This window comes from Carassius carassius, chromosome 26 (genome assembly GCF_963082965.1).
Source record: "Carassius carassius chromosome 26, fCarCar2.1, whole genome shotgun sequence".
NCBI classification, from domain to species: Eukaryota; Metazoa; Chordata; class Actinopteri; order Cypriniformes; family Cyprinidae; genus Carassius; species Carassius carassius.
This window is the reverse complement of record NC_081780.1, coordinates 11,859,719-11,883,981: the sequence shown is the minus strand read 5'-3', so window position 1 is coordinate 11,883,981 and position 24,263 is coordinate 11,859,719. Positions and strand designations below refer to the sequence as shown.

General features: G+C 38.9%; 1 protein-coding gene across 2 annotated transcripts in view; it reads left to right on the top strand.

Moving 5' to 3' along the window:
• The window catches only part of LOC132105812 (plexin-C1-like), a 30,292-nt gene that overhangs the window by 3,350 nt on the left and 2,679 nt on the right, over positions 1-24,263 (top strand). Inside the window, exons 3-25 of one of the 2 annotated variants that reach the window (XM_059511231.1) lie at positions 7,547-7,681; positions 8,083-8,183; positions 8,348-8,456; positions 8,550-8,709; positions 8,815-8,926; positions 9,013-9,106; positions 9,269-9,307; positions 9,631-9,764; positions 9,862-10,041; positions 11,070-11,178; positions 11,520-11,687; positions 11,827-11,988; positions 12,095-12,203; positions 12,284-12,385; positions 12,840-12,943; positions 13,034-13,075; positions 13,158-13,282; positions 14,140-14,338; positions 14,422-14,568; positions 17,384-17,549; positions 17,719-17,819; positions 21,812-21,887; positions 23,240-23,274. In XM_059511231.1, the coding sequence (XP_059367214.1) occupies positions 7,547-7,681; positions 8,083-8,183; positions 8,348-8,456; positions 8,550-8,709; positions 8,815-8,926; positions 9,013-9,106; positions 9,269-9,307; positions 9,631-9,764; positions 9,862-10,041; positions 11,070-11,178; positions 11,520-11,687; positions 11,827-11,988; positions 12,095-12,203; positions 12,284-12,385; positions 12,840-12,943; positions 13,034-13,075; positions 13,158-13,282; positions 14,140-14,338; positions 14,422-14,568; positions 17,384-17,549; positions 17,719-17,819; positions 21,812-21,887; positions 23,240-23,274 (2,709 nt within the window). The remainder of the gene's footprint in view (positions 1-7,546; positions 7,682-8,082; positions 8,184-8,347; positions 8,457-8,549; positions 8,710-8,814; positions 8,927-9,012; positions 9,107-9,268; positions 9,308-9,630; positions 9,765-9,861; positions 10,042-11,069; positions 11,179-11,519; positions 11,688-11,826; positions 11,989-12,094; positions 12,204-12,283; positions 12,386-12,839; positions 12,944-13,033; positions 13,076-13,157; positions 13,283-14,139; positions 14,339-14,421; positions 14,569-17,383; positions 17,550-17,718; positions 17,820-21,811; positions 21,888-23,239; positions 23,275-24,263) is intronic. The other variant, XM_059511233.1, reaches the window with a different exon arrangement.

Sequence of the window (24,263 nt, the reverse complement as noted above, 5' to 3'; positions counted from 1 at the left end):
TCATGGCGGACGGAGAGGAGAGAGGAAGCGCACGTCCGCCACAGTAGCGTCACTGCCCATGATGGCCGCTAGTCCAGCGCCACGAGGCAGGATGGACGCCAACACAGCACCACAACCCAAGGCGATCACAAGTCCAGCGCCACGGTGCAAGATGGCCGCCAGCTCAGCGCCAACGCCCAAGAGGGTCGCTGACTCATTCTTGGACTATTTCGCTACGCTGTCCAAGATCCTAGAGATTCCCAAGACAGTTAACGTCATGGCTGCTGAGCCAGAGCCACAGCACAAGATGGCTGCCAGCCCAGAGCCACAGCACAAGATGGCTGCCAGCCCAGAGCCACAGCACAAGATGGCTGCCAGCCCAGAGTCACAGCACAGGATGGCTGCCAGCCCAGCGCCACAGCACAAGATGGCCGCCAGCCCAGCGCCACAGCACAAGATGGCCGCCAGCCCAGCGCCACAGCACAAGATGGCCGCCAGCTTGCAACCACAGCACAAGAGGGCCGACTCAACGCCTGAGTCTCCAGACAAGGTGTCACCGACTCGCCAACATAGAGGGCGGAGGAGGAGGAGACAGGCGTCTACCGTTCCTCAAAGCCCAGAGGAAGTTCCCGAGGTGGTGCCCGATGCTGTTCCGGAGACCGAGGCGGTGCCCGATGCTGTTCCGGAGGCCGAGGCGGTGCCCGATGCCGAGGCGGTGCCCGATGCTGTTCCGGAGGCCGAGGCGGTGCCCGATGCTGTTCCGGAGGCCGAGGCGGTGCCCGATGCTGTTCCGGAGGCCGAGGCGGTGCCCGATGCCGTTCCGGAGGCCGAGGCGGTGCCCGATGCTGTTCCGGAGGCCGAGGCGGTGCCCGATGCTGTTCCGGAGGCCGAGGCGGTGCCCGATGCCGAGGCGGTGCCAGATGCTGTTACGGAGGCCGAGGCGGTGCCCGATGCCGAGGCGGTGCCCGATGCTGTTCCGGAGGCCGAGGCGGTGCACGATGCTGTTCCGAAGGCCGAGGCGGTGCCCGATGCTGTTCCGGAGGCCGAGGCGGTGCCCGATGCTGTTCCGGAGGCCGAGGCGGTGCCCGATGCTGTTCCGGAGGCCGAGGCGGTGCCCGATGCTGTTCCGGAGGCCGAGGCGGTGCCCGATGCCGAGGCGGTGCCCGATGCCGAGGCGGTGCCCGATGCCGAGGCGGTGCCCGATGCTGTTACGGAGGCCGAGGCGGTGCCCGATGCCGAGGCGGTGCCCGATGCTGTTCCGGAGGCCGAGGCGGTGCCCGATGCTGTTCCGGAGGCCGAGGCGGTGCCCGATGCCGAGGCGGTGCCCGATGCTGTTCCGGAGGCCGAGGCGGTGCCCGATGCCGAGGTGGAGGCCATTGCCGATGCGGTGCCCGAGACTGCTCCCGAGGCCGTGTCCGAGGCAGTGCCCGAGTCCGTTCCAGAGGCGGTGCCCGAAGCCGAGGCGTCTCAAGTCTCCACAGGCAGTCCAGAGTCGAGTCAGGTTCCAGTTGACCCTCCAGAGGCGAGTCAGGGGCCAGTGACCTCTCCAGAGTCAGGGCTAGTCACCGCTGGTCCTCCGGAGTCAGGGCCAATCACCATTGAACTTTCAGAGTCAAGTCAAGTCACTGGGTGGTCTGCTGCTCCGCCCTGTTGGACTCCGGCATCGACCACAGGGGCGTGGTGGTCATCTGCTCCACCCTGGAGGACTCTGGCCTTGACCACACGGACGTGGTGGTCTTCTGCTCCGCCCTGGGGGGTTTCCGCTCTGACCACACGGACGTGGTGGTCTTCCGCTCCGCCCTGGGAGGCTTCCGCTCTGACCACACGGACGTGGTGGTCTTCTGTTCCGCCCTGGGGGGCGTTTGCCCTGACTACACGGTTGTGGTGGTCTTCCGCTCCGCCCTGGAGGACTCTGGCCTTGACCACAATGTCAATGTCAATGTCAATGTCAAATTTATTTATATAGCACCATTTATCCCAACCGAGGTTGTCCAATGTGCTGCACATATTGTAATAGACAATTGCACAAAACAAATAAGCAATAAAAACATCATAATAAAACAAACATTTCAATACCACTTCCTCACTTAGAATATGCTAATTCAAAAAGATGCGTTTTTAGCATAGTTTTAAAAACAGATAAGGATGATACAGAGCGAATACACAGAGGTAAAGCATTCCATAATCTGGGGGCAGCTACTGAAAAAGCCCGGTCGCCTCTGCACCTCAGCTTTGACTTTGGGATACATAGCAGCTTCTGGTTAGATGACCGGAGAGAAAGAACAGGACGATACTCAGTAAGTAGTTCCGAAAGATACGGAGGGGCCAGACCATTTAATGATTTAAACACCAAAAGAATAAGTTTGAAATGTACTCGATAACGCACGGGCAACCAGTGCAAAGAACGTAAAACTGGTGTAACATGCTCCCGTTTTTTAGTCCTGGTTAAGAGTCTAGCTGCTGCATTTTGAACTATTTGTAACCGGGATAAAGCTGACTGGCTAATCCCAAAATATAGTGAGTTACAGTAATCCAGTCTCGTCGTAATGAAAGCATGGATCAATTGTTCAAAGTTTTTACTCGTCAAAATGGGTTTAACTTTAGCTAGTAGTCTAAGCTGAAAGAAACATGATCTAACCACAGTATTGATGTGTTTGTCAAATTTCAGCTTATCATCAAAAATAACCCCTAAATTTTTAACCCAAGGTTTTACAGAGGAAGATAACTCACCCAAATTTATTTTTGGTGAACTAACAGAGTCTGAAGGACCGAATACTATTATCTCAGTTTTACTCTCATTAAAATTAAGAAAATTTAAAGACAGCCAGGCTTTTACATCAGTCAAACAAGTCATGAGTGCTTCTAAGCCATTGGAACTCTTTTTTAAGGGCAAATATATTTGAGTGTCATCTGCATAGCAGTGAAATGACAGACCATGTTTCCTAAAAATAGAACCCAATGGTAGCATATACAAAGAAAAAAGAATCGGAGCTAAGATGGAACCCTGAGGTACACCACATGCTAAAGGAGCTGACTCAGATGAGTGTTCACCCATATTAACATTAAAACGTCTATTTAAAAGATATGAATTGAACCATTCAAGAGCGTTTCCTGTTATGCCTGCGCAGTGCTCCAGGCGAGTAAGAAGGACTGCATGGTCAACAGTGTCAAACGCCGCACTCAAATCTAGGAGCACAAGCACAGAATGGTTTCCAGAGTCGCCAGCAAGTAGAATATCATTTAAAACCTTCAGGAGTGCAGTCTCTGTAGAGTGGAATTTTCGAAAACCTGATTGAAAAACCTCAAATATCTTATTTTCATCTAAAAAACTCTGCAATTGTAGAAGCACTGTTTTCTCGAGGATCTTTGTAATAAAAGACAAATTGGAAATTGGTCTATAGTTTTCTAAAACAGTAGGATCTAAATTATGTCTCTTGAGCAAAGGATATACTGTAGCATGTTTTAACGCATCAGGTACAGAACTAGTTTCAAAGCATCGGTTAATCAAAGTCACAAGATATGGACCCACTACATCAAAAACTTGTTTCAGGAAATAAGGAGGCAAGATGTCAACGGTAGAGCCTGACGGCTTAAGCCGGCATACTATTTCTTGGAGATATTCAAAAGAAATAGGTTTGAATTGACTAAACTCTGCACAACAAACAGAGTAGATGGACGGATCAGAATCAGGGTGAGATATCCCCCGTCTAATAGAATTAATCTTTTCAACAAAGAATCTCAAAAAATCCTCACACATTGTTTTTGACACAGCAGGGTACTTTGATACCGTTGGGTTGACAACAGTGTTAAAAACAGTAAAAAGAGTTTTGGGCCTATGGAAATTATTATTGATAATGTCTGCAAAATACCTTGATTTTGATTCTTTCAGTGCCTTCTGATAATTAAATAATGAATCTCTTAATAATTCCAGCGAAATCTGGAGCCGGTCCTTTTTCCACTTTCGCTCCGCCCGTCTACAGAGCTGCCTCGAGGCGCGAACGTTATCGTCAATCCAGGGTTCAGATCTAGGTTTAAGTTTTAAAGTCTTTACAGGAGCAATTGAATCCAAAATAATCAAAGAAGTCGAGTTAAATTTAAGTAGGAGCTCATCTGGACTCAGATCACACTGACTTATGTCAACTGTTTGAACAGCATCACAGAAAGCTAATGAAAAGGATAAGCTAGTAGATGGAGTAATTATTCTAGATTTACGGACACATTTAGTAACTTTAGTACAAGTTGATACCCAGGGAACAGAAAACATAACAGTTTTATGGTCAGAAAACCCATTTTCAGTTACTTCAAGCTCGTAAAGTGAAATGCCATAAGAAAGCACAAGGTCAAGAGTATGTCCCGACTGATGAGTCGGGACATTCACATACTGAATGAAATCAAAGGCATTTATCAGATTAGAAAATTCTTTAGATAATGAGTCCGTTGTGCAACACACATGGATGTTGAAATCACCAAGGATTAACAGTTTATCAAATTTGGGTAAAAATTCCCCCAAGAAGTCTGCAAACTCGTTTAAAAAATGTATATTGTGCTTAGGAGGACGGTATATCAAAGCAACCAGTAGTGGACCATTCAGATCAAATGTAAACAACTGCAGTTCAAAACTCTGATAAGCATGAAACATAGTTTGGCTGCAAGAAAATCTGTCTTTAAAAATAGAGATCAGTCCTCCACCACGGCCTGTTGTACGTGGTGAATTAAAAAACAAACAGTTTTGTGGCAAAAGATCAGAAAACGGACTTAAGTCCCCATTTGTAAGCCAGCTTTCAGTAATAAATAAAAAATCAAGGTCCCGCGAGGAGAAGAAGTCATTAATAATAACAGTCTTATTTACCACTGATCTGGCATTTAGCAACGCCATCCTTAGACCAGGTAGATTTTCAGTCGACTCCGAATTCCGAATCCGAGAAAAATTTTGAAGATTACTCACACAAACTCCAGCGCGGTGAAAACGAGGCGAGCCGTAGGCAGGTAGCGGAGCAGCTTCAGCCATAATCATTGAAGTGTTCTTATTCCATTGATACACTGGGTCCAGAGAGCGCCAGCGAATGGAGAAATCGCCGACCAAACCCTTCACATGGAAACCCAGAAAGGATCGACTCGACTCTAGTTGTTGTTGTTGTTGAGCCAGGAAATGCTTCAACTTATCGGCAAAGCCACCCCGTCTTCCGCGTTTTCTCCTACGCCTCCTCACCGGTAGAGAACACGGCCAGCGGCGCAGGTAGCCAGGTATGGACGTCAGAAACGGAGATGAATGAGATGAGCCGTTTCGTGCTTGATATATCAGATCGTTTGTACTAGTTTGCAAACTTAAAAGAGTTAGTCTGTCATATATCAATATTGAGGAAGCGCATTGTGTTAGATAAAAGATCAAACAGCATAAAACAAACAAACTAAGGACTGGACCAGGCGTCCAACGGCAAGCCACACACAACGGCGCCATCTTCTCGTAATGTGGTTTTAATCCACCACACAAGGGTGTGGTGGTCTTCTGCTCCGCCCTGGGGGGCTTCATGTTGTGTTTTTTTTTTTTTTTTTTCTTTTGTTTTTGTGTTAATGTCTTTCCCTGTCCCTTTATGTTAGTCTGGCCCTCTGTCCCTCCCCCTGAACCTCCTCCGGTCCTCCTCCCTCCTGGTCTTTCCGTGTTGTGTTTCATTCTGGTGCCTGTTCCCCATGTTTTTCTTTTCTGGCCCTCCGTCCCTCCGTCCCTCCCCCTGAGCCTCCACCTGTCCGCCTCCCTCCTGGTCTGTTTTGTGTCTGTCGTGGAGCGTCTGGGAGCCGCTCCGTAGAGGGGGGGTTCTGTCACAGTGTCTGGGTTGTGTCCCTGGGTTTCCACTAGATGTCCTCCTTTCTCACGGTGTCTGTCACTTTATCACTTCCTGTCTCCTTATTTGGTCACCTTCCTCCTTGTTTAGTTAATTGATTGTTCCCCACCTGTCTCCTGTTTCCCCATCATCCTTTTGTGTATTTATACCTGGTCTGTCTGAGTCTTAGTCACGGAGTCCTTGTTTAATGTTAAATGTGAATTCATGTCCGTCATCTTGCCTTGCCTTGCCTTGCCTTGCCTTGCCTTGCCTTGCCTTGCCTTGCCTTGCCTTGCCTTGCCTTCGTGTTTTGTTATGTTTGGATTTACCGATTTTGACCCTGCCTGGATTGTTTAACCCTTTGGATTTGCCCTTTAATAAAAGACATACCTGCACTTGGTTCTCTCTCCTGTGTTCTCTGTAACACCGATCGTGACATTATTAGATAACTGTATTTAAGTTGATGCATATGCTTTTATTTATTATTCTTTAATTTTCACAAATTTAGAAAAGTAATCAAAAAGTACTCAAAAGTAATTAGTTACATTACTTTAATAAAGTAATTGAAAAAGTTACACTACTATTACATTTTAAACAGGGTAACTTGTAATCTGTAACCTATTACATTTCCAAAGTAACCTTCCCAACACTGCTTGCTAGCTAGCCAGATCTCTAACATCGCATAAATAACTGCTTAGAGCCATTTTTGTTTTAACTATATGCACTTTTTATTTACCTCTCATGTAACTTATCTTTATACATCAGATAGCATCGTCAGTGCCAAGAGAATATTCCTGCGTCGTGTCATGTCGTCGTGTCATGTCGTCGTGAGCTGGATCAAAGAGAGCATATTATGTCAGACTTATTAAAGTATGGAATTTTCGCTGTTGGAACGTTATGAAATAATTTCAAATAGGTTAAACGATTACATTACTATTTTGTTGGAAGAATATTTTCTTTTTTTGAAGAGAGAGCATAATTACATGTAAAGTAGCCAGACTGAAGATGGCGCTTTCGTTCTCAGCTGAATAGGTATTTTTACAGTAATTTGCTGTCATATCACAGCAGATAGTTAATAGTCATTGAGCGAATCCGCATTACTGTGATATTACAGTAAAACAATAAAAACAGTATTTTACTGATAAAAAACACAGTTAAGTATTGTGAAAGTCTGGAAATATTTTACAGTGTACCATTTCCATTTACTCATATACACGGGTTTCTTGTATACAAACAATACCGGATGCGCTCGCATCCAGGAGGCAGAAAACCGCTATCTGTTATGCTGAGTTCAGTAAAAGAACATTGTAATTAACGTAGATTTCGCATTGTTTGTAATTTCTTGTTGACTCAATAATAAATTGCAATTTCAGAGTTGGATCTGTTTGTTTGTGTTTCATATTAATATATTATTAATATAACATTATGTAAAATGTCCAACTGTTAACGAATCAAAATCCGGACATACTGTGGCACGTTGAACATCTGACACCCAGCACTGGCTCGGTTGGTACAATTGACAACGCAACAACTCCTTGGCATTTTGACTAGCGACAACACCACCACCTAAACAATTTACTCTGGTACGAAGAGCACGGGTCTTTTGCCTCTTGGTTGCGTGCGCAAGCAGTGATGACGTCGCTGAGAAATCCATGTATACATACTGTATTTATATATAGCTATAATAATTCTGCTTTTGAACTACTGCAGTCATAATTCATGATATGTATTTCTGTTTGTTTCTTTAGCTAGTGTTGGATGAGAAATATACACCAGGCTGTCCAATAATGCTGTACAAATCTGATGATGAACAAGCAGTGTTTGCCAGAATGCACTTAGATCCAGTAGATTTCAAACATATCTACATCACTCTTAGCAAACAGGTGAGGTTAAAAATTTGCATTTAATAAACAAAATGTGAAATTAATAAACAATGAAAAAATATATAGTATATATACTACTAGTGTATAAAAGAATCTTGAAAATATTGAATATAAAAATATGTGTATATAACATTTTAATTACAAAAAAATGACACTAAAATAAATAAGCAAAATGTGATAATGCTATTCAGAAGTAAAGAAATATTTTGCCGTATAGTTTTGTTGATCCAAGACAATGTTTTTGTACCCCCGCCCCCCCAAAAAAGGTAATTCTCCCATGCTCCGCAGTTAAAGAACGAAAGAACCACTAAATAAAACTAAACAAAGTTACTAAATCAGGCACTATCCCTAACTATGTGTTAATCAAATCATCATACTTGTCTCTTTTTTTTTTGCTGTAGTTAAGAAGAGTGCCCATTGTTCGGTGTGCTAAATACAGCACTCTGAAAGACTGCAGAGCTGCTCGAGATCCTGTCTGTGGCTGGTGTGTGAACACTCACAGGTCAGCCTGCCTTCACATCACACATGATATCTACTGCGGGCTAGATTTACACTAAATGTGCCTAGTTGTAGAAAAGCATGTTAACATCTTATCATCTATATACATGATGAGCAGTGTGCAAACAGTTCTGTTGTGATATTTTTGTTGTTGCTGTTTTTATCTAGATGTTCTCCTCAAGATGAATGCTTGGATACTTCATGGGTTTCCATCCCAAAGAACTCTCTTGAGACACAGCTGTTTTCTTTTCAGATGACAGAGAATTCTTCTGTGATGGTAGACATCAATATCTAAAACAAATTTTTAAATTGTCATTTGTAAAATATTTAGAAGATGGTTCTTTACTAACCATTGTCCTCTTCTACACAGATCACTCTACATCTTTTCTTGAGTCTAGAGAGCACAGGAAATCCTGCCTTCTCATGTGCCTTCACTAAAGAAAGTGTAAACCTGTGTGCTGGCTCTGATCTGTCTGCAGTCTTCCCAAACTGCTCCTGTAGTTTTTCTGACCAGATGCTCTATACTGGAGGTTGGTTCTCCTTCAAATAAGTTGTATATTTACTAACATACAGTGCATTTGTCTAGTAAGAATATGATTATTATAATCAGAAACATTTGTTGGTAATCTGTTCAGGTTTAAAAGTCTCTGCTACTGTTACTGTTGAGGATCAGAGGATCACAGAGATGCTGACACTGAGGAACTGCTCCAGTATCACAGATCATTCAACAAATGCTTCTTATACACAGTGAGAAAATGGATCATCTAAAATAATTAAAAAGACTTTCTTAAACTTTTATTAAAAAAAATATTAAAAACATGAATTAAATGCAGGTGTGTTCAGTGTGTCTCATCTGGGTGTCACTGGTCCTCTTCCTCTCAGCGTTGTGATTGGAAACTTGGACCTGGACCACAGTTAAACATAAAGGTGAGATGCCATGTAACCTATAATCCAGTGTTTCAGTATATGTGTATTGGGAAATAGCATACCTACATAAATGTATATTAATTCATTGTTGATAGTTAAACTTATTGTGTTAACTGAAGTGAACTCAGTAAGTACATGACCTGCTCTTTCTCTACTCTTTAGGATGCATGTAAACATCTGCTCTCTGAGATGGACTACAAAGTAAGTGTCTTACTGATTATGTGCCCAACTTTACAGAATAGGAATATTGTTTTTTTCTGTATGTTCCTATTTCAAAAGTATATGACTTACCAAGAGGCCAATGATTTTATTTCCCCATTTGAGAAACAATTTGTCATATTTATCATTATTTTTAAATGATGTATAATATATTATTTGTTGATATTTCCAATATATTTAATCAATATGTATTTACGGTGATAATAATAATTATATAATAAGTTTTTTAATTAATATTAACTTCTGTTATTTAGTTTATATTCAGTTTTGTTTTGTAACTGGGTGCAACCTTTGGTATCCGGTAGAAGCCGGAGATTCTCTCTCTGGAGCCGAACAAGGTTTCTTTCCATGGCAGAAACAAAGTTTCACTAAAAGGAAGGAACCTGGAATCTGTGACTAAAATCCGTATTAAAGGAGATCTGGACTGCATTCCTAAAGAGTGAGATTCTGTGTGTTTGTGTTTAGTGTTACTCTATGAATGTGTGTAAACTTAGATAACTAATACTATATATCTGTACATGAATGTTTCTCTTCAGATCTCCAGTGTTTGATCGCTCCAATGACACTTTAAGGTTCCACATTCCTCCCAGTGGAACTAAAGGAACAGTCAAATTGTGTGTTGTTACTCCTGACGACCGTTGTCATGGAAACAGCGCCATCACTTACAGTTCTCAGCCCAGCTGCACTGGGATACATCCCAAAGTCAGCTGGAGGAGGTAAGACTGATCATCTTCTACATCTTGTCAACACTTTAATGTGTTAGTTCAGTAAGGACACCCAAAAATGAAAAATTTTTATACTGTATATGACTGACTTCTCTCAGACAAATCCAGTCAGAGTTACATAAAAACAATTCCTGGCTGTTCCAAGCTGTATCATTTTGTATTTCTTATTAGTGACCGTTGATTTGTTTTGATCTCTCCGCTGCGTTTCTGCGTGCATCACTTCTGAGCAGCGCATGCCCAAAGCCGAACTCATACGACATCCGCCTAGAACTGCTTCCGTTTAAAAGCGTGAGCGCAAGATAGATTAAAGTGATTATTACATTTTGAATATGGATTTTTTTTTTGTACAAAAACACAGCAGTTTGCTACAGCAGGCCTTTTTTCACCCCACAGAGTGTCCCTTTATGGATGGGGGCTTTTTATTGAACTTCTTTTGGACTGAAGCACTGCAACACCTGATGAGTGGTTGGAATAGCCAGGGCAATTTTTTATATTACTCCAACTGAATTCGTCTGAAAGAAGAAAGTCTTATATACACCTAGGATGCCTCTGGGGTGATTTAAACACAACCTAACTTTTTTGGGTGAACTAACCATTTAAGATGTCATAAAGAACATTTTAGTCACAAAATTTGCAAGAACACTGTTATTGTGGAAAAATAAGATTTGCAATGATCTGCAGAGATATTTTTAGAACAGATGAAAAAACATGCGAGAAATGAAATTCAGAATTGAGATTCATTAGGTCATATCCTGCATGTTTTGTCATGTTTCTGAGATCTGCAGTTTAGTCTTGCTTAAACTTTTAAAGGTTTAGTAAGAGCAACCTGGTTTCTGACAGCCATGCTTTTCTTAATATTTTTGGTGGGTATCACCTCCATTGCTTGTAGAAATGTGTGGTATTGTGTGTCTTTGTGCGTGAAAAATAAGTGGGTGAATTCAGATGGTTGATTGAATGAATAAAAAATAAATGTATTATCATGTATTACTGGCTGAAGTTGTTTTGATCTCTTCATTCAGCGGTGAAAGGAAGATTCATGTTCAGGGCAGCAATCTGGAAGGAGTGGAGTCAGTTACTGTCCTTCCCTCTAATAAAGTGGGGGAAACACAAATCAACACAAGCTCAGGGGTAAGATGTGTTTATTATTTCTGCAGTTGCTCACAGAACTACATAGAGGTCAGCTATTTATAACTTCAGAGTCTTTACACGTCCATTACCGTATTGACCTCCAAGCTGTTATGATGCCTAAACATTTACATCATAAACAAGTTTTTTATTATATTAACTTTATAATTAATTAATTTTATAATTAATCATTTTAATACTCATTTTCAGTTAACATGAAGCTAATTATCAGCTTATGTCAGAATGTTAATATTGACTGAAGACATTAATTGTATTCACATTATACATGCAGCTTTAAATGTCCCATGAATTAATGTCATATTATCATTGTCTCTCTTTCTCAGGGTATGTGGTTTCACTCACCCCCCCGCGATGGTGGTCAGTTTAGATTGCTGTTAAATGTTGGGAACTCTACTGTGGACTGTGTGCGTTATTTCTCCTACAAGCCTGATCCAGAATTCACTGGATTCACCGTTTTACAGGTGGCCAACAATCTACAGGTGAACATTCAGGTGAGTTTAGTGATAAAAAGTTTAACTCTATTCTACAGTCGGCATTTTTGGCATTCAGTAAATTCAGTAAATATTATGTTTCTGCTCGAGCATGTGAAAATCACAGCCTCCAAACCATCCCACACTCTCTGTTTCTCAGAAAAAGAAGGATGATCTGAATTTGAGTATCAGTGAGTTGAGTGTAACCGGTGTACATAAAGATCAGCTGTATCAGTGTCTTTTGGACAGGATTGAGTCCAATGCTGTTATCTGTACAATCAGAGGAGAACCAGTAGCCGTCACTGCATTAGACTCCCTCACTGTGAGTTGAAACATTCATTTTTTTTTAATGCAGATTGTCTCAAATAATTATTGGAAATTATTTCTGACCCTTATACAATTATACTTCTTTTTACTATAATTTTCAGATAAAAATTGGGGGGATTTATAAAGACCTCGAAATATCCTCTCAAAATAATTCACTATATTTTCTCATCCTTGCTGCATTGATTCTGCTCATAATTCTGGGTGCTGCTGGTAAGTAATTTTAGATTTTTCACACATATTTTCACAAAAGTCCTACAGGTATTACTGTATGTGTTTGCTCCTCTGTCTAGTTGGATTCATTATTCACCGTAAGAGCCAGAGACAAATGAATGAGAGAATGAACAAGCAACTGGAAATGCTGGAAAGCAACATCAGAAGGGACATACGACAAGGTTGGTCCTCTTTGAAATGCTAGTCTTTGTGTTGTTTGCAAGCATCACTACTGCTCATACTGAAGATTAGTGTTATGAACACACAACTAACCCTAAATAGACAACTTTGGTGAGTAACTCCTTCCACACATTTGTGCACAGGACAGAAATGATGCTTCAAATCATGTGACAGTTACTTTTCTTAGCAATATGCATGGCAGTCAAACATTTTTTTAACAACTTACTTACACTGAAAAAGGTTCACAAGCAATATGCAATGTTTTTTGAGCTTGTAAACAACTTCAAAACAACCACAGGTTACGTAGCTTATGTAAGTAGGGTTTGCAGGCAAACATACCGCAGTAAACATGTAATTACTCCCTTACATGCTCATACTGCTGCCATACTATACAGAAATGTTTCATGTCTTGTTGTGTGTGATTGCATTATGCATTTATGTTTGTTGCATTGACAGGCTTTGTTGACTTGCAAACAGAAAAATCTGATTTAATTGATAATGTTGGAGCTATACCCTTCCTGGATTACAAGCACTTTGCCTCAAAAATCTTCTTTCCTGAGGTAGAATGTCTGAAATTCCATTTGTAGGCCTACTTGTAGTGTTGCTCTTAATGTTTGTTTGTTTAATATACATTCTGTCATTTTCACTAGGCTGGTCCTCTGGCAGCACTCGTGATCAGAGACATTGGCCAGGTAAGATGCTGCAGTATCTTTAGCAGTTTATATCATCGCATTGTACAAACCTAAATGTTTTATCTGTCTTTTTTATGGTCAGGACTCTGAGCAGACAACAATAGATGAGAAATGTCAGGCCTTTGCTGTGCTGATCAGAGATAAGCAGTTTCTCAGTTGTTTCGTGCATGCATTAGAGGAACAGAAAAACTTCAGCATAAGAGACAAGTGAGTCAGAGACATGTAAATGTATATATTTAGCAGACCCTTTTGTCCAAAGCGAGTTACAAAAGAGGAAGAAGATGCTTTGAATATATTCTCACCTCAGTTTGAAGATGACTTGATAAACCACGTCAAAGGCCATTAATGTTTATTTTGAGACCTTGGCTTGATGCCTGTTGCTTAGAAGTCTAAACAGATAATGTTTTGTGGGTTTTTTTAGTATAGCAGATCTTTTTCTACCCTGAAAATGAACACCACACTTACTGTAAACACAGATATTTGTTTGATAATGTACTTAATAAATGTAGTGTTAGATTCAAAGTACTTTACTGGATTCATGGAGTTAGAGTATCTCTTATTCATGAAGACACATATTCCATGAAACCCAACAAGCATGTAGATAAAAGATTAAACAACAATAGCAAGCATTGCAAAGGCGAAAAAATAAGTGGTAATATAAAAAAATAAAATAAGTATGCATAAATTTAACAAAAAAAAAACATATTAAATTTTATAGATGATCAAATGCTAAGAAGTATCAAATATTATTAATAAAACAAAATTAATGAAATGAAGAAAAGAAAAGAAAAGAAAGAGCAATTTATTGGCTTGAAAGTTTTGCATAATTTGTTTTATTTTTCAAAGCATGAATATTAAAAATTTAAATAAAATGAACATAATACAAGAAATTGCAACATACTGTACATATTACTCAAAATGAATGAATGAATGAAGCTGTGATTGGTTTCTATTAGCCAACAGATGCGTAACTGTCAGTAACACTACGTTTATACTCGTATTTCTTCTGTTATTTATAACTTTATATCTCTTTTGATCTCCCTATCTGTTCCTCTTCCTCTTAGATGTACAGTGGCATCTCTGTTGACTCTGGCCCTTCATGGAGACCTGCTTTATCTCACAGAGGTCATGGAGGATCTTCTGCAGACTCTGATGGACCAGTCCAGCAATGCAAATCCCAAACTTCTCCTGCGCCGCACAGAGTCCATAGTGGAGAAGCTTCTTACCAACTGGATGTCCGTCTGTCTGTACGGCTTCCTCAGGGTCCGTCCATACATCCACTCTGTTGTGGATTTAGAAAGCACACGTTCTCTTCAGCTACTCAAATGTATATGTTTCCTCCATAGGAATCTGTAGGACAGCCTCTCTTCCTGTTGGTGTCAGCTTTGACTCAGCAAATCTCCAAAGGGCCGGTGGATTCAGTGACAGAGAAGGCTCTGTACACTCTTAGCGAAGACTGGCTTCTCTGCCAAGCGCAAGACTTTGAGGCCTTGGTCAGTATTTCCTCTTTTACTGTCTCTTTTATGCAAATGAGGAAGTATTTGCAAAAAAACGAACAAGTACTGACTTTAGAAATACCTTTCGGTATTTTGCAAGCTAAATTCATATTTAAAAATATTCCCCATTTTATTCAAAAACAACAAATATTTTCCTTCCTGCACTAACCGTTCAAAAGTTGGATGCAATTTAAAAAAAAATAAAAAATTGAAAGAAGTCTCGTATGCTCCTGAAGGCTGCATTTATTTGATCTTAAACACAGTCATTTTGTCAAATATTAGTACAATTTAAAATAACTGATTTCCATATTAATATGTTTCAAAATAAAATTTATTCCTGTGATTATATATCTTTATATATATGTTAAAACCGTGACAAGTGATACAGAACTCTTTGATGAACGGAAGTTCAAAAGAGCAGAGGTTTCTCGCTAGATGTGATGCATTAGTTGCACAGAAGCTTCTGCTTTTTTTCCTGCTGTCATTTCCATCCTTAAACTACAGGAAGGCATCCTGTAGATTCGTTGTGCAACATTTCTTGCACAAGTGCTTCTGGCATCATTTTCCGACAGTTGGGTTAATTTCCTATTTTTTCTTATTTCTTCTTTTCTTATGTGTAGGAGTCATTGTTAAAAGGATAGTTCAGGCAAAAATGAAAATGTCATCATCATTTACTAATAGTTGTGCCAAACGTGTTTGAATTCTTTCCTCTGTGGAACAATAATGAAGATATTTCTAAGAATGTTGGTAACCAAAAGGTTGCTGGTCCCCGTTGATTTCCATAGTGTAGAAAATAGATTGTAGTCTGTTTTGGCCAAAAACCAAATTTTTAAAAAATCTTCTTTTCTGTTTGGCAGAAGAAAGAAATTCATTCAGATTTGGAACAAGTTGATGGTGTGCAAATGATGAAAGAATTAAAATGTTTGAGTGAGCTAACGTAATCTTTAATGTTGGGCCATATAGAATTACATTTAAAAAAAAAAAAATAGTTTCCCATCATTTATTGTTCCTGATTCCTTCCTGATGTGCAGTTCTCATATTGAGTGTGGTTGGATGGTTGGTTTTTAGCAGTTTTTTGCTCATAAACACGCTTGCGTCAACAAGAAAACAGGAAAGATAAATGATAGTTTGTGGGCAGAATCATGTGACAAGGCCATCTTCCCCTCAAAATCACCAGCAGGCTCTCCGGTTAGACTAGTGTGACTGCTGTACTTCTGCATTTTGCTTTCTGCAGTGATATCAGTCCTGCACAAGCCTTCCTCTCACAAAACTGGACTGTACCTGTATTGCCAAGCAAGAAAATCCCATTTCTCCAAAGGAAGAATTCATCAAAAGATGGTCCAATTTGAAAAGGGCCATATGATGTTGCTAAAAAGAACATTATTTTGTGTATTTGGTGTAATGCAATGTGTTTATGTGGTTTAAGTAAAAAAATAACACATTATTTTCCACATAATGTACATTATTTTTTCTCCTCTATTCCCCGCCTTTATGAAAAGCATTGGTTTTTACAAAGCTCATCGGTTTGAAAAGCGAGGTTTGCTCTGATTGGCCAGCTATCCAGTGTGTTTTGATTGGCCGAATACCTCAAACGTGTGACGGAAATGTTACGCCCCTTACCATACTGTTATGCCATGTCCCGGTCAGACAACAATAAAACCCATTACAAACTAGCCATTTGTTGCATCCAGTGATGACATAATTATGGATTATAATGACATATACTGTCTTTTTACACGTTGCATTGGATCCCACTGCATAAACATAAAACCATGTCTACATTTGTGATTGGAGAAATGACAAACAAGTGCTACTCAAAACTCACATTTGAATCATCAGTGGTAAATTTATTTTATTTACATCTAATTATCTAATTATCTAATTATTTGGGTTGAACTGTCCTGGAACAGTGTTGTAAACACAACTTGACCACTGATTTTTAGTTGTGTCCTTTTTAAGAAAAAGCCAAAGAAAGTATTTTCATTTCACAATGAAACAGCATCTCTACAACATGGCGGCAGCAACAATACTACAGCGAGAATCAAAGCCTTCTTTCTTTTTTGTGAACATTTTGGCGGTGTTATATAAATCTTCCCACATCGTGACATAGAGATGTGGGGGCATGTTAGAAGGAGCTGTTTTAGGAGGGCTTGGTTGACTCCTAACTTTTATAAATAATATCTCTTTGGATTTGAGACTTTAGTCTTTGCAACTTTAGGGATCTTATCTATTCACGAACAGCTTGTAACACTCCTAAGAGAAAGGGAAACTTGAAATTGCATCATATGACCCCTTTAATAGTTTAAAATTGTATTCTGCTGCTTTACAGGAAATAACAGTGGCAAAAAAAGAAGTAGTATTTAAACGGCTTAGTCTTATGCAATTGTGGATTTTTTTAAACTGCCATTGCAAGTTAAGTCGATACAGCATTTTTAGAAATCCGACTCAGCGTTATGCAAAAACAGATGAATTTGCAAAAACAAAAACTCCATTTTTAACAATAAACATACATTTTTTTCCCCTTTTTTAAATTTTGCTTTACAATTAATCTCAATCAAACTGCAGCTGAAAGACATTATGAGTGGATTTGATCATTTTTTCCCCCTTTCGTAATATATTGTAACTTTCTGAAATTGAACATTCAGTATATTTTGAAGAAGATTACAGGTCATATATTTATTTTGAGCTCTTTAGGTGCTTTACTGTTTGCTTCTCCATGCATTCTCATAAAAAAAATCTAGATAGATAGATAGATAGATGATTGATTTTCTTGGGTCGTTAAATTGTTTGGTTTATGTTTTCACCCCTATAGAAACTGAATGTGGTGTTTGCCGTGGGGACTGAAGGAGAGGTCAGTGAATCCTTAGAGGTCAACGCACTGACCTGTGACACAATACAACAGGTCAAAGAGAAAATCTTGCAGACCTTCCAGCGCAAGTTTGGTTTCCCCTTCCAGCAGAGCAGGGATATAGAAATTGGTTAGTAGACTCCCTACTCCTCACTCTCTTACTGTTGAAGATCATAATATTTCATAAAGCTTCCTTATAAATCCTTCGTTTGTTGTTAATACATGTTTCAGGTTGCCAGTTGCAATATCCTTCCAAACTGATTTCTGTTTGAATTCTCTGTTATGTTGTGCACTCACAGAATATGAAAAGGAAGGAAGGTTTGTCATGCTACAGGAAGTCGATGAGTCCTCAGAGATTCGGGGGCATGTTACTATGTTGAACACTCTGAAACATTATCAGGTGAGTGCATGAAAACATAAAAACTGAGCAAACTTCACAGATTCACTTCTTTTTTGAGAAGTGGACTTTATTCTAAGCAAACAGATAACTGATAAAACAAAAACCCCACATGGGCCATATATAGAGACGAGAATAAAATAAAGGCTTAGGGTTTTGAGGTAAGGTTTGTTCACACCAAGAACGACAACTATAAAGATAACTTTTAATCATCACCAATAACATTCTGTTTATTATGAGCACATTGTCATGATTGCCTATGGAGAGGAGCGAGGAACGAAGAGAACACAGGAGAATCACAATCAACAGTCTTTTACAGTTTTTCTCAGTAGCTTTGGTACATTTCTCGAATCCTCCTTGAGATTTGCAAAACAGTAAATGCATTTCTCAAAACAACTCCTACAAATAGCAAAACACCATGGATTACCTGCAAAAGCCAGTCTCTTGCTCAAAATCCTTAGTTCTTCTCTCCTCAAAAATAAATATATGTGTCAATGAACATATCAGTGCCAATCAGAATGACAAGTCCTTGTGTCATAGTTTATGGATAAGACAGTCAAATTGCTTAGTCATGTTGTCAATACAACAGTGTACTCTGGAGGGATGTTCTGATGTAAACTATGGCTACAGTTTTGATGACAGTTATTGTAAATTGTAGGTTACAGGGTATGTGGGAGTTTGATTGCAAGAGACTTCAGGATTCACATTTACGCTTTTACTGTTCGTACTGCAATTTGTTGACAGACCATGTCATTGCGATAGAGCAAGGAAAAGACAGCACTACATTGCACAAAGAAAAAATAAAATAGAAATGTGAACATAAGACAAACTCTTAAGGGAAAACTGTACATGCAGTGCATCCATGGCAGCCAGAAGGGCCATCAACAGTATGTATGTGGCTGGCGATCATATACTTTCCATTTCCACGCTGAGAATAATTCCTCAATGGGGTTAATGAATGTAGAGTAGGGTGGGAGGAACTCCATCAGCATCCTGTTGTGGGCTGCAAACAATTGCCTGATGATGTTGGAGCGATGGAAACTGACATTATGTCAAACGATCATATACTTTGGCAGGTCATATATATATATATATATATATATATATATATATATATATATATACATGCCAGTTGATGGTTCATGAAATGCACCTTCTTTTTGAAAAAAAATCCAGATTCACCTGGGAGAAATTTACCAATTCAGGACAGATTTAGAAAAAAAAAATCTTATGGGATTGTATAGAAATATTTATATATTTTGACAACTTGTTCAACCATTTTGCATGTAAAGACTTATGCTATGAACTAATATGTTGTGGGTAATGAGACTATTCAACAAAGACCCATTATAATACATTTTGATCAACAGGACATAAGCAATTGATAATGTAGGAAACAGCAGAGAATTGTAGATAATCATTTGCATGGATGTGTCAAAGCATTTGCAACGTGTTCAAATAAATTAGAAATTGATTTTTTGATGTGCACAAGTGACAATATGATGTGAAGATTGCAGAGGTAGTTTTGCGAATTTCAATTTCTGATCTGAGAAATGTACCAAAGTGACTGAGAAAAACTGTAATCCAAACAGGGGAACAAAATATGGGCACAATCAGACACGGGAGAAACTGTGTCACGTGGAGAACATGGGGATGAAAACAAACACACTGACAGTCCATGGGCATGACACACATACTGAAGTTGTTTGCTGCTTTAAAGGGGTCATGAACTGAGAAATCAATATATAAGAGGTCATTGCGCTATAAAAACATCATGTTAGTTTCAGAACTCAAAACTTTCTTGTTATTCTAAAAACAGCTTATTGGAGCCAATTTGCCAAAATGACAGCTTGTGGAATGTGCCACTTTATGACATAATAGTATGGTTGAACACCACCTCTGCAAAAGAAGATCAACGCTAATAACTTCTAAATTCTGTTTTTTTAATGAGCAAATCTTGATAGCTGCCACAGCCAGTATTCACAAAAGACACAAAGTACAAAGTGGATCACATGTATGAGTCAGTGCTGACCACAAACCATATTGGACACATTTGAATTCTACACAAAATGCTATATTTTAAAGGGACAATTTTCTACACATCCTCAACATCATAATAATCATTGTGGATGTCAAATGTGGTTTAACCAAACTTAACCAATGGTAATTTAATTGAAATGCTATTGGCTATTTAAAAAAAGGGGCAGGGCTGCTCGAGTCGAATTACATCAACTCATTTAGTAGTTCTGCTTATTTTAAGACACTTCATTGGAATCTTACCGTTTTTCTCAGTCGCTTTGGTGCATTTCTCGAATCAACCTTGATATTTGCAAAGAAGTATGTGCATTTCTCAAACCAATTCATACAGATAGCACCACAAAATAGATAACATGCAAAAGCCTGTAGCTTACTCAAAATCTTTAGTTCATCTGTCAAAAGTAAATATTTATGCCAGTGAACATATCAGTGCCATCAGAATGATAAGTCCTTGTGTTATTTTTTTTTTACAAACAAGATTTTACAAACTTCCTTTTGCTCTGTTTTGCCTTTGAAATCTTCCAACATGCATCCTGTCTCCTCTCAGCTGATCCTGATCATTTCCTAGATGTTCATCGAATGTCAGAACTTGTAACTCTTGTGTCGTCCTCTGTCTATATGTGACCCTGAACCACAAAACCAGTCTTAAGTGTCATTTTTCAAAATTTAGATTTATACATCATCTGAAAGCTAAATAAATCATCTTTCCATTTACTGTATGTATGGTTTATTAGGATCTTACAATATTTGTCTGAGATACAACTATTTGAAAATCTGGAATCTGAGGGTGCAACAAATCTAAATACTGAGAAAATCACCTTTGACGTTGTCATTATGATTTCTTAGCAAGGCTTATTACTAATCAAAAATTTAGTTTTGAAATCTTTACAGTTGGAAATTGACTAAATATCTTCATTACTTAATATCCTAATGATTTTTTGCATAAAAGAAAAATGAATAATTTTGACCCATACAATGTTTTTTTGGCTATTGCAAAAAAATATACCTCAGCGACTTAAGACTTGGTTTTGCGCTCCAGGGTCACATATGCTTTCCAATTGAAGGTTCCTGAGATGCACCTTTGAGCTATTTCTGAGAAGTGGTTTGTAATTGGCATGATCTACATTTCACTTCATTTGTGAAAGTCAAGATTCACCTCTACAATTCATGGCAAATTTACCAACAAAAAGTCTAATAGAAATGTGTAGAAAATAGGCTTTTGAGCAACATGACATTATCAACTGATAATGTTGGAAAACGCAGTTGTAAATGTACATAATACATTGCATGAATATTCACAATAAATTGCACCAAAGCAACAGCCAAGTATGGTGACCCACACTCAGAATTCATGCTCTGCATTTAACCCATCCAAAGTGCACACACACACTGCAGTGAAGACACACACATCGTGAACACACACCCGGAGCAGTGGGCAGCCATTTATGCTGCGGCACCCAGGGAGAAGTGGGGGTTCAGTGCCTTGCTCAGGGGCACCTCAGTCGTGGTATTGCCAGCCTGAGACTCAAATCCACAACCTTAGGGTTAGGAAACTAACTCTCTAACCACTAAGCCACAACTCCAAAATGTGTAAGAAACCACCCAGAACACCCCAGCAGCCACATAACAACACCTTTAAAACAGTGACAAAAAGAAATGACCAATCACATTTTCTTTAGAAACTGTAAAAATGTAGTTCAGATAGAAATAGCATAGAATAGAAATGTAACAGATAAAAGACTACAAAAGAAGTTTGTCTTACTGTCTTGCTCAGTATTTTTATGTTCTCTGTTAACTTTATTCAATGTGCTTGAGACTGACCTTTTACTTGCAAAGCTTGTATCACAAGCCCAAATAAACCCAGATTATGCTAAACTGTTGTGCAAACCCATAATATATCCATGGACTACTGCAGCACACTAGTTACAGTTTGTGTTTCTAAATGTGTTTCCATCCAGGTTGGAGATGGATCATGCATTAAAGTTATCACAACAAAAGTGCATGCACCACTGAGGTCTCAGAGCAGTGTAAAGGGTGAGTCACAATCCTCCCATCATCCACAAACTGAAACAATGCCATCACAATCAATAAATTTTGGGTGGTTTATTTTGGTGTCGCTACTTTATTATTGAACTTAAAATAGATTTGCATTTTGAGTGTTAACAACTTATAAATATTAGAAGTTCACTACAAACAGCCATACAACTAACCACAGTACAGTTTGCTTTGCAAACACCCCACCCAATCTGCAAAACATTCAGTACTGCAACACAAAATGTGGGTGTTCTGAAGAAGAAGAAAAAAGTCTTTATGTAACACATTGCATCCAGATATGTTGTGTACTCTGTTAGATCACCTGAGAGATATTCAAATAAAGGGAAAGTTCAGCCACGATAGGACGATTCTCTCATCATTTACTCGTTACTCATCATTTACCCTCATCATTTTCAAAACCTGTTGGACTTTCTTTCTCCTTGTAATATGCAAGAATTAGTTTATCAGAATGTTCAAGCTTAATTTCCATACAATAAAAAGGAATATAGGAGCTACTGCATAAAGAAATAAGTGCTTTTTGGAGCTTGACAGACATTGGTCCCCCATCTAATTTCTCTTTTTGGAAGAGTGCAGCGTTAAAAGTCTGCTAAACATCAATTTTTGTTTTCCACCCACAAAATAAAGTCATGTGGGTTTGAAATGACTTGATGATGAGTAGATAATTCGAATATTACATTTTTTTGACATGACCTATCCCTTCTATTGAACTTGTCTGAACTAGAGCTATTAACAAAAAAAAAGCTCAAAATCTAAGGCAACATCCTCACACTGTAGCACAAGGATGAAATTTGCCATTGAGTGAAGGAAGTGGTGGTATCGGTTGTCTTTGTCTCTGTATACCACATGTTATATCTGTCGGTGGAGTCTCTTTTCCTGTATATGTACCACAGACAGTTTCTGGCAGCCTTTGATAACCTTCATGAAGTTATTGATATATTTACAACTTATAAATGTTAACAGATCAGTAATTGTTGTACAGTACATTTAGTATGAATATAAATTAATCCATGACATTTCAGTTTGAGTGTATATTAGTGATCAATGGTCTGTTTGTAGTCTAATTATGTTGTTTAATGTCAGACAGGGTCCAAGATGTCGAAATGTTTGTTTTTTCACATCCGGTTATGTTTGCATGTGTTTTTAATGGTATATGTTGGAGTGCATCTGCTTTATGCAAATTTGGGTGCTGACATGTGCCAAATGTAGTTCCACTCAGTAGAGATTCAGTACTGTAACACATCCTATCTGATGCGTCAAACAATAAAGATTGTTGGGCCAGTATTGGCTTGACATTGCTTATTTACTCATCATTGTGCTGTTTTGTTTGACAGATGATAAGAACTTCGCTGTCAAGTACTTCCATCTGGTGAGTTACTATAGTGCATGTGTACTTCTGTGTTTGTTTTGCTGTGTCCTTCCATTGCATTGACACAACTAAAGATATGGGTTACTATTGAGATATCATGTGTTATATCTATGCTATTGCATTCACACTGATGTGAAGGGAATGTGGGTGTGTGTGATACTTTCAGTTTTGCCAGGTTCTTCCTGTTTAAATGAGAGGAAGCTGTGTGTTGTTGATATTGTTCACCAAGCATATTGCCTCTTCTTATAATGAGGCATAATAACCTAAACAATTCTATTAGAACCACTGTCAGTATATATAAGAAGACGTTGTTGCAAAATAGCATGGATTATATATTGATATTACAGTTTTTTTTCAATTGCAATTCAAATTTCAAAAGCGTTTACCAATACTTAAAGTATTTTTTCTGAACTGTTAACACAGAAACATACCTACATTAAACAGTTAATTTTCTGGCCAAAACCACATTTTGTTAAATAAATACAAACTCTACATTTCAAAATGCTGAGTACCTTTTTCTACATATACTAACAGTGAACACAATTCAAAATCGAGTCATTCGGACAAAACATTAGCACTACTTTTCTATCCAACAGGAACATTTAGTAATTTAATCATAGAACACTGACTGTCAAAATACTAACAGTTGATGGCTTTACAAAAACTCCTTTACTTTCTTCTACATATTTGACATACGTTTCAGTTCTACATGCATATAGACAATATAAAAATCTATTGTTTTTTGTAATTTAGTTACCTTCAACTGAAACCCATTTTACATTTTTAAGTGTTGAATGTATTCAATCTTGGCAACATACTGTCTAAAATTAAATGAGTCATTACTTTATAGAACGTACAATAGGAAAAAATTGGGTCCTGTATGCAGAAATTCAATTTGAAATGGCTCTTTAGTGGGTGGGGATTGGATGTGAATGGTGCCCCATGGTAGCTAGAGATCAACAAAAATTACAACATGCTTGGCTTTTGGT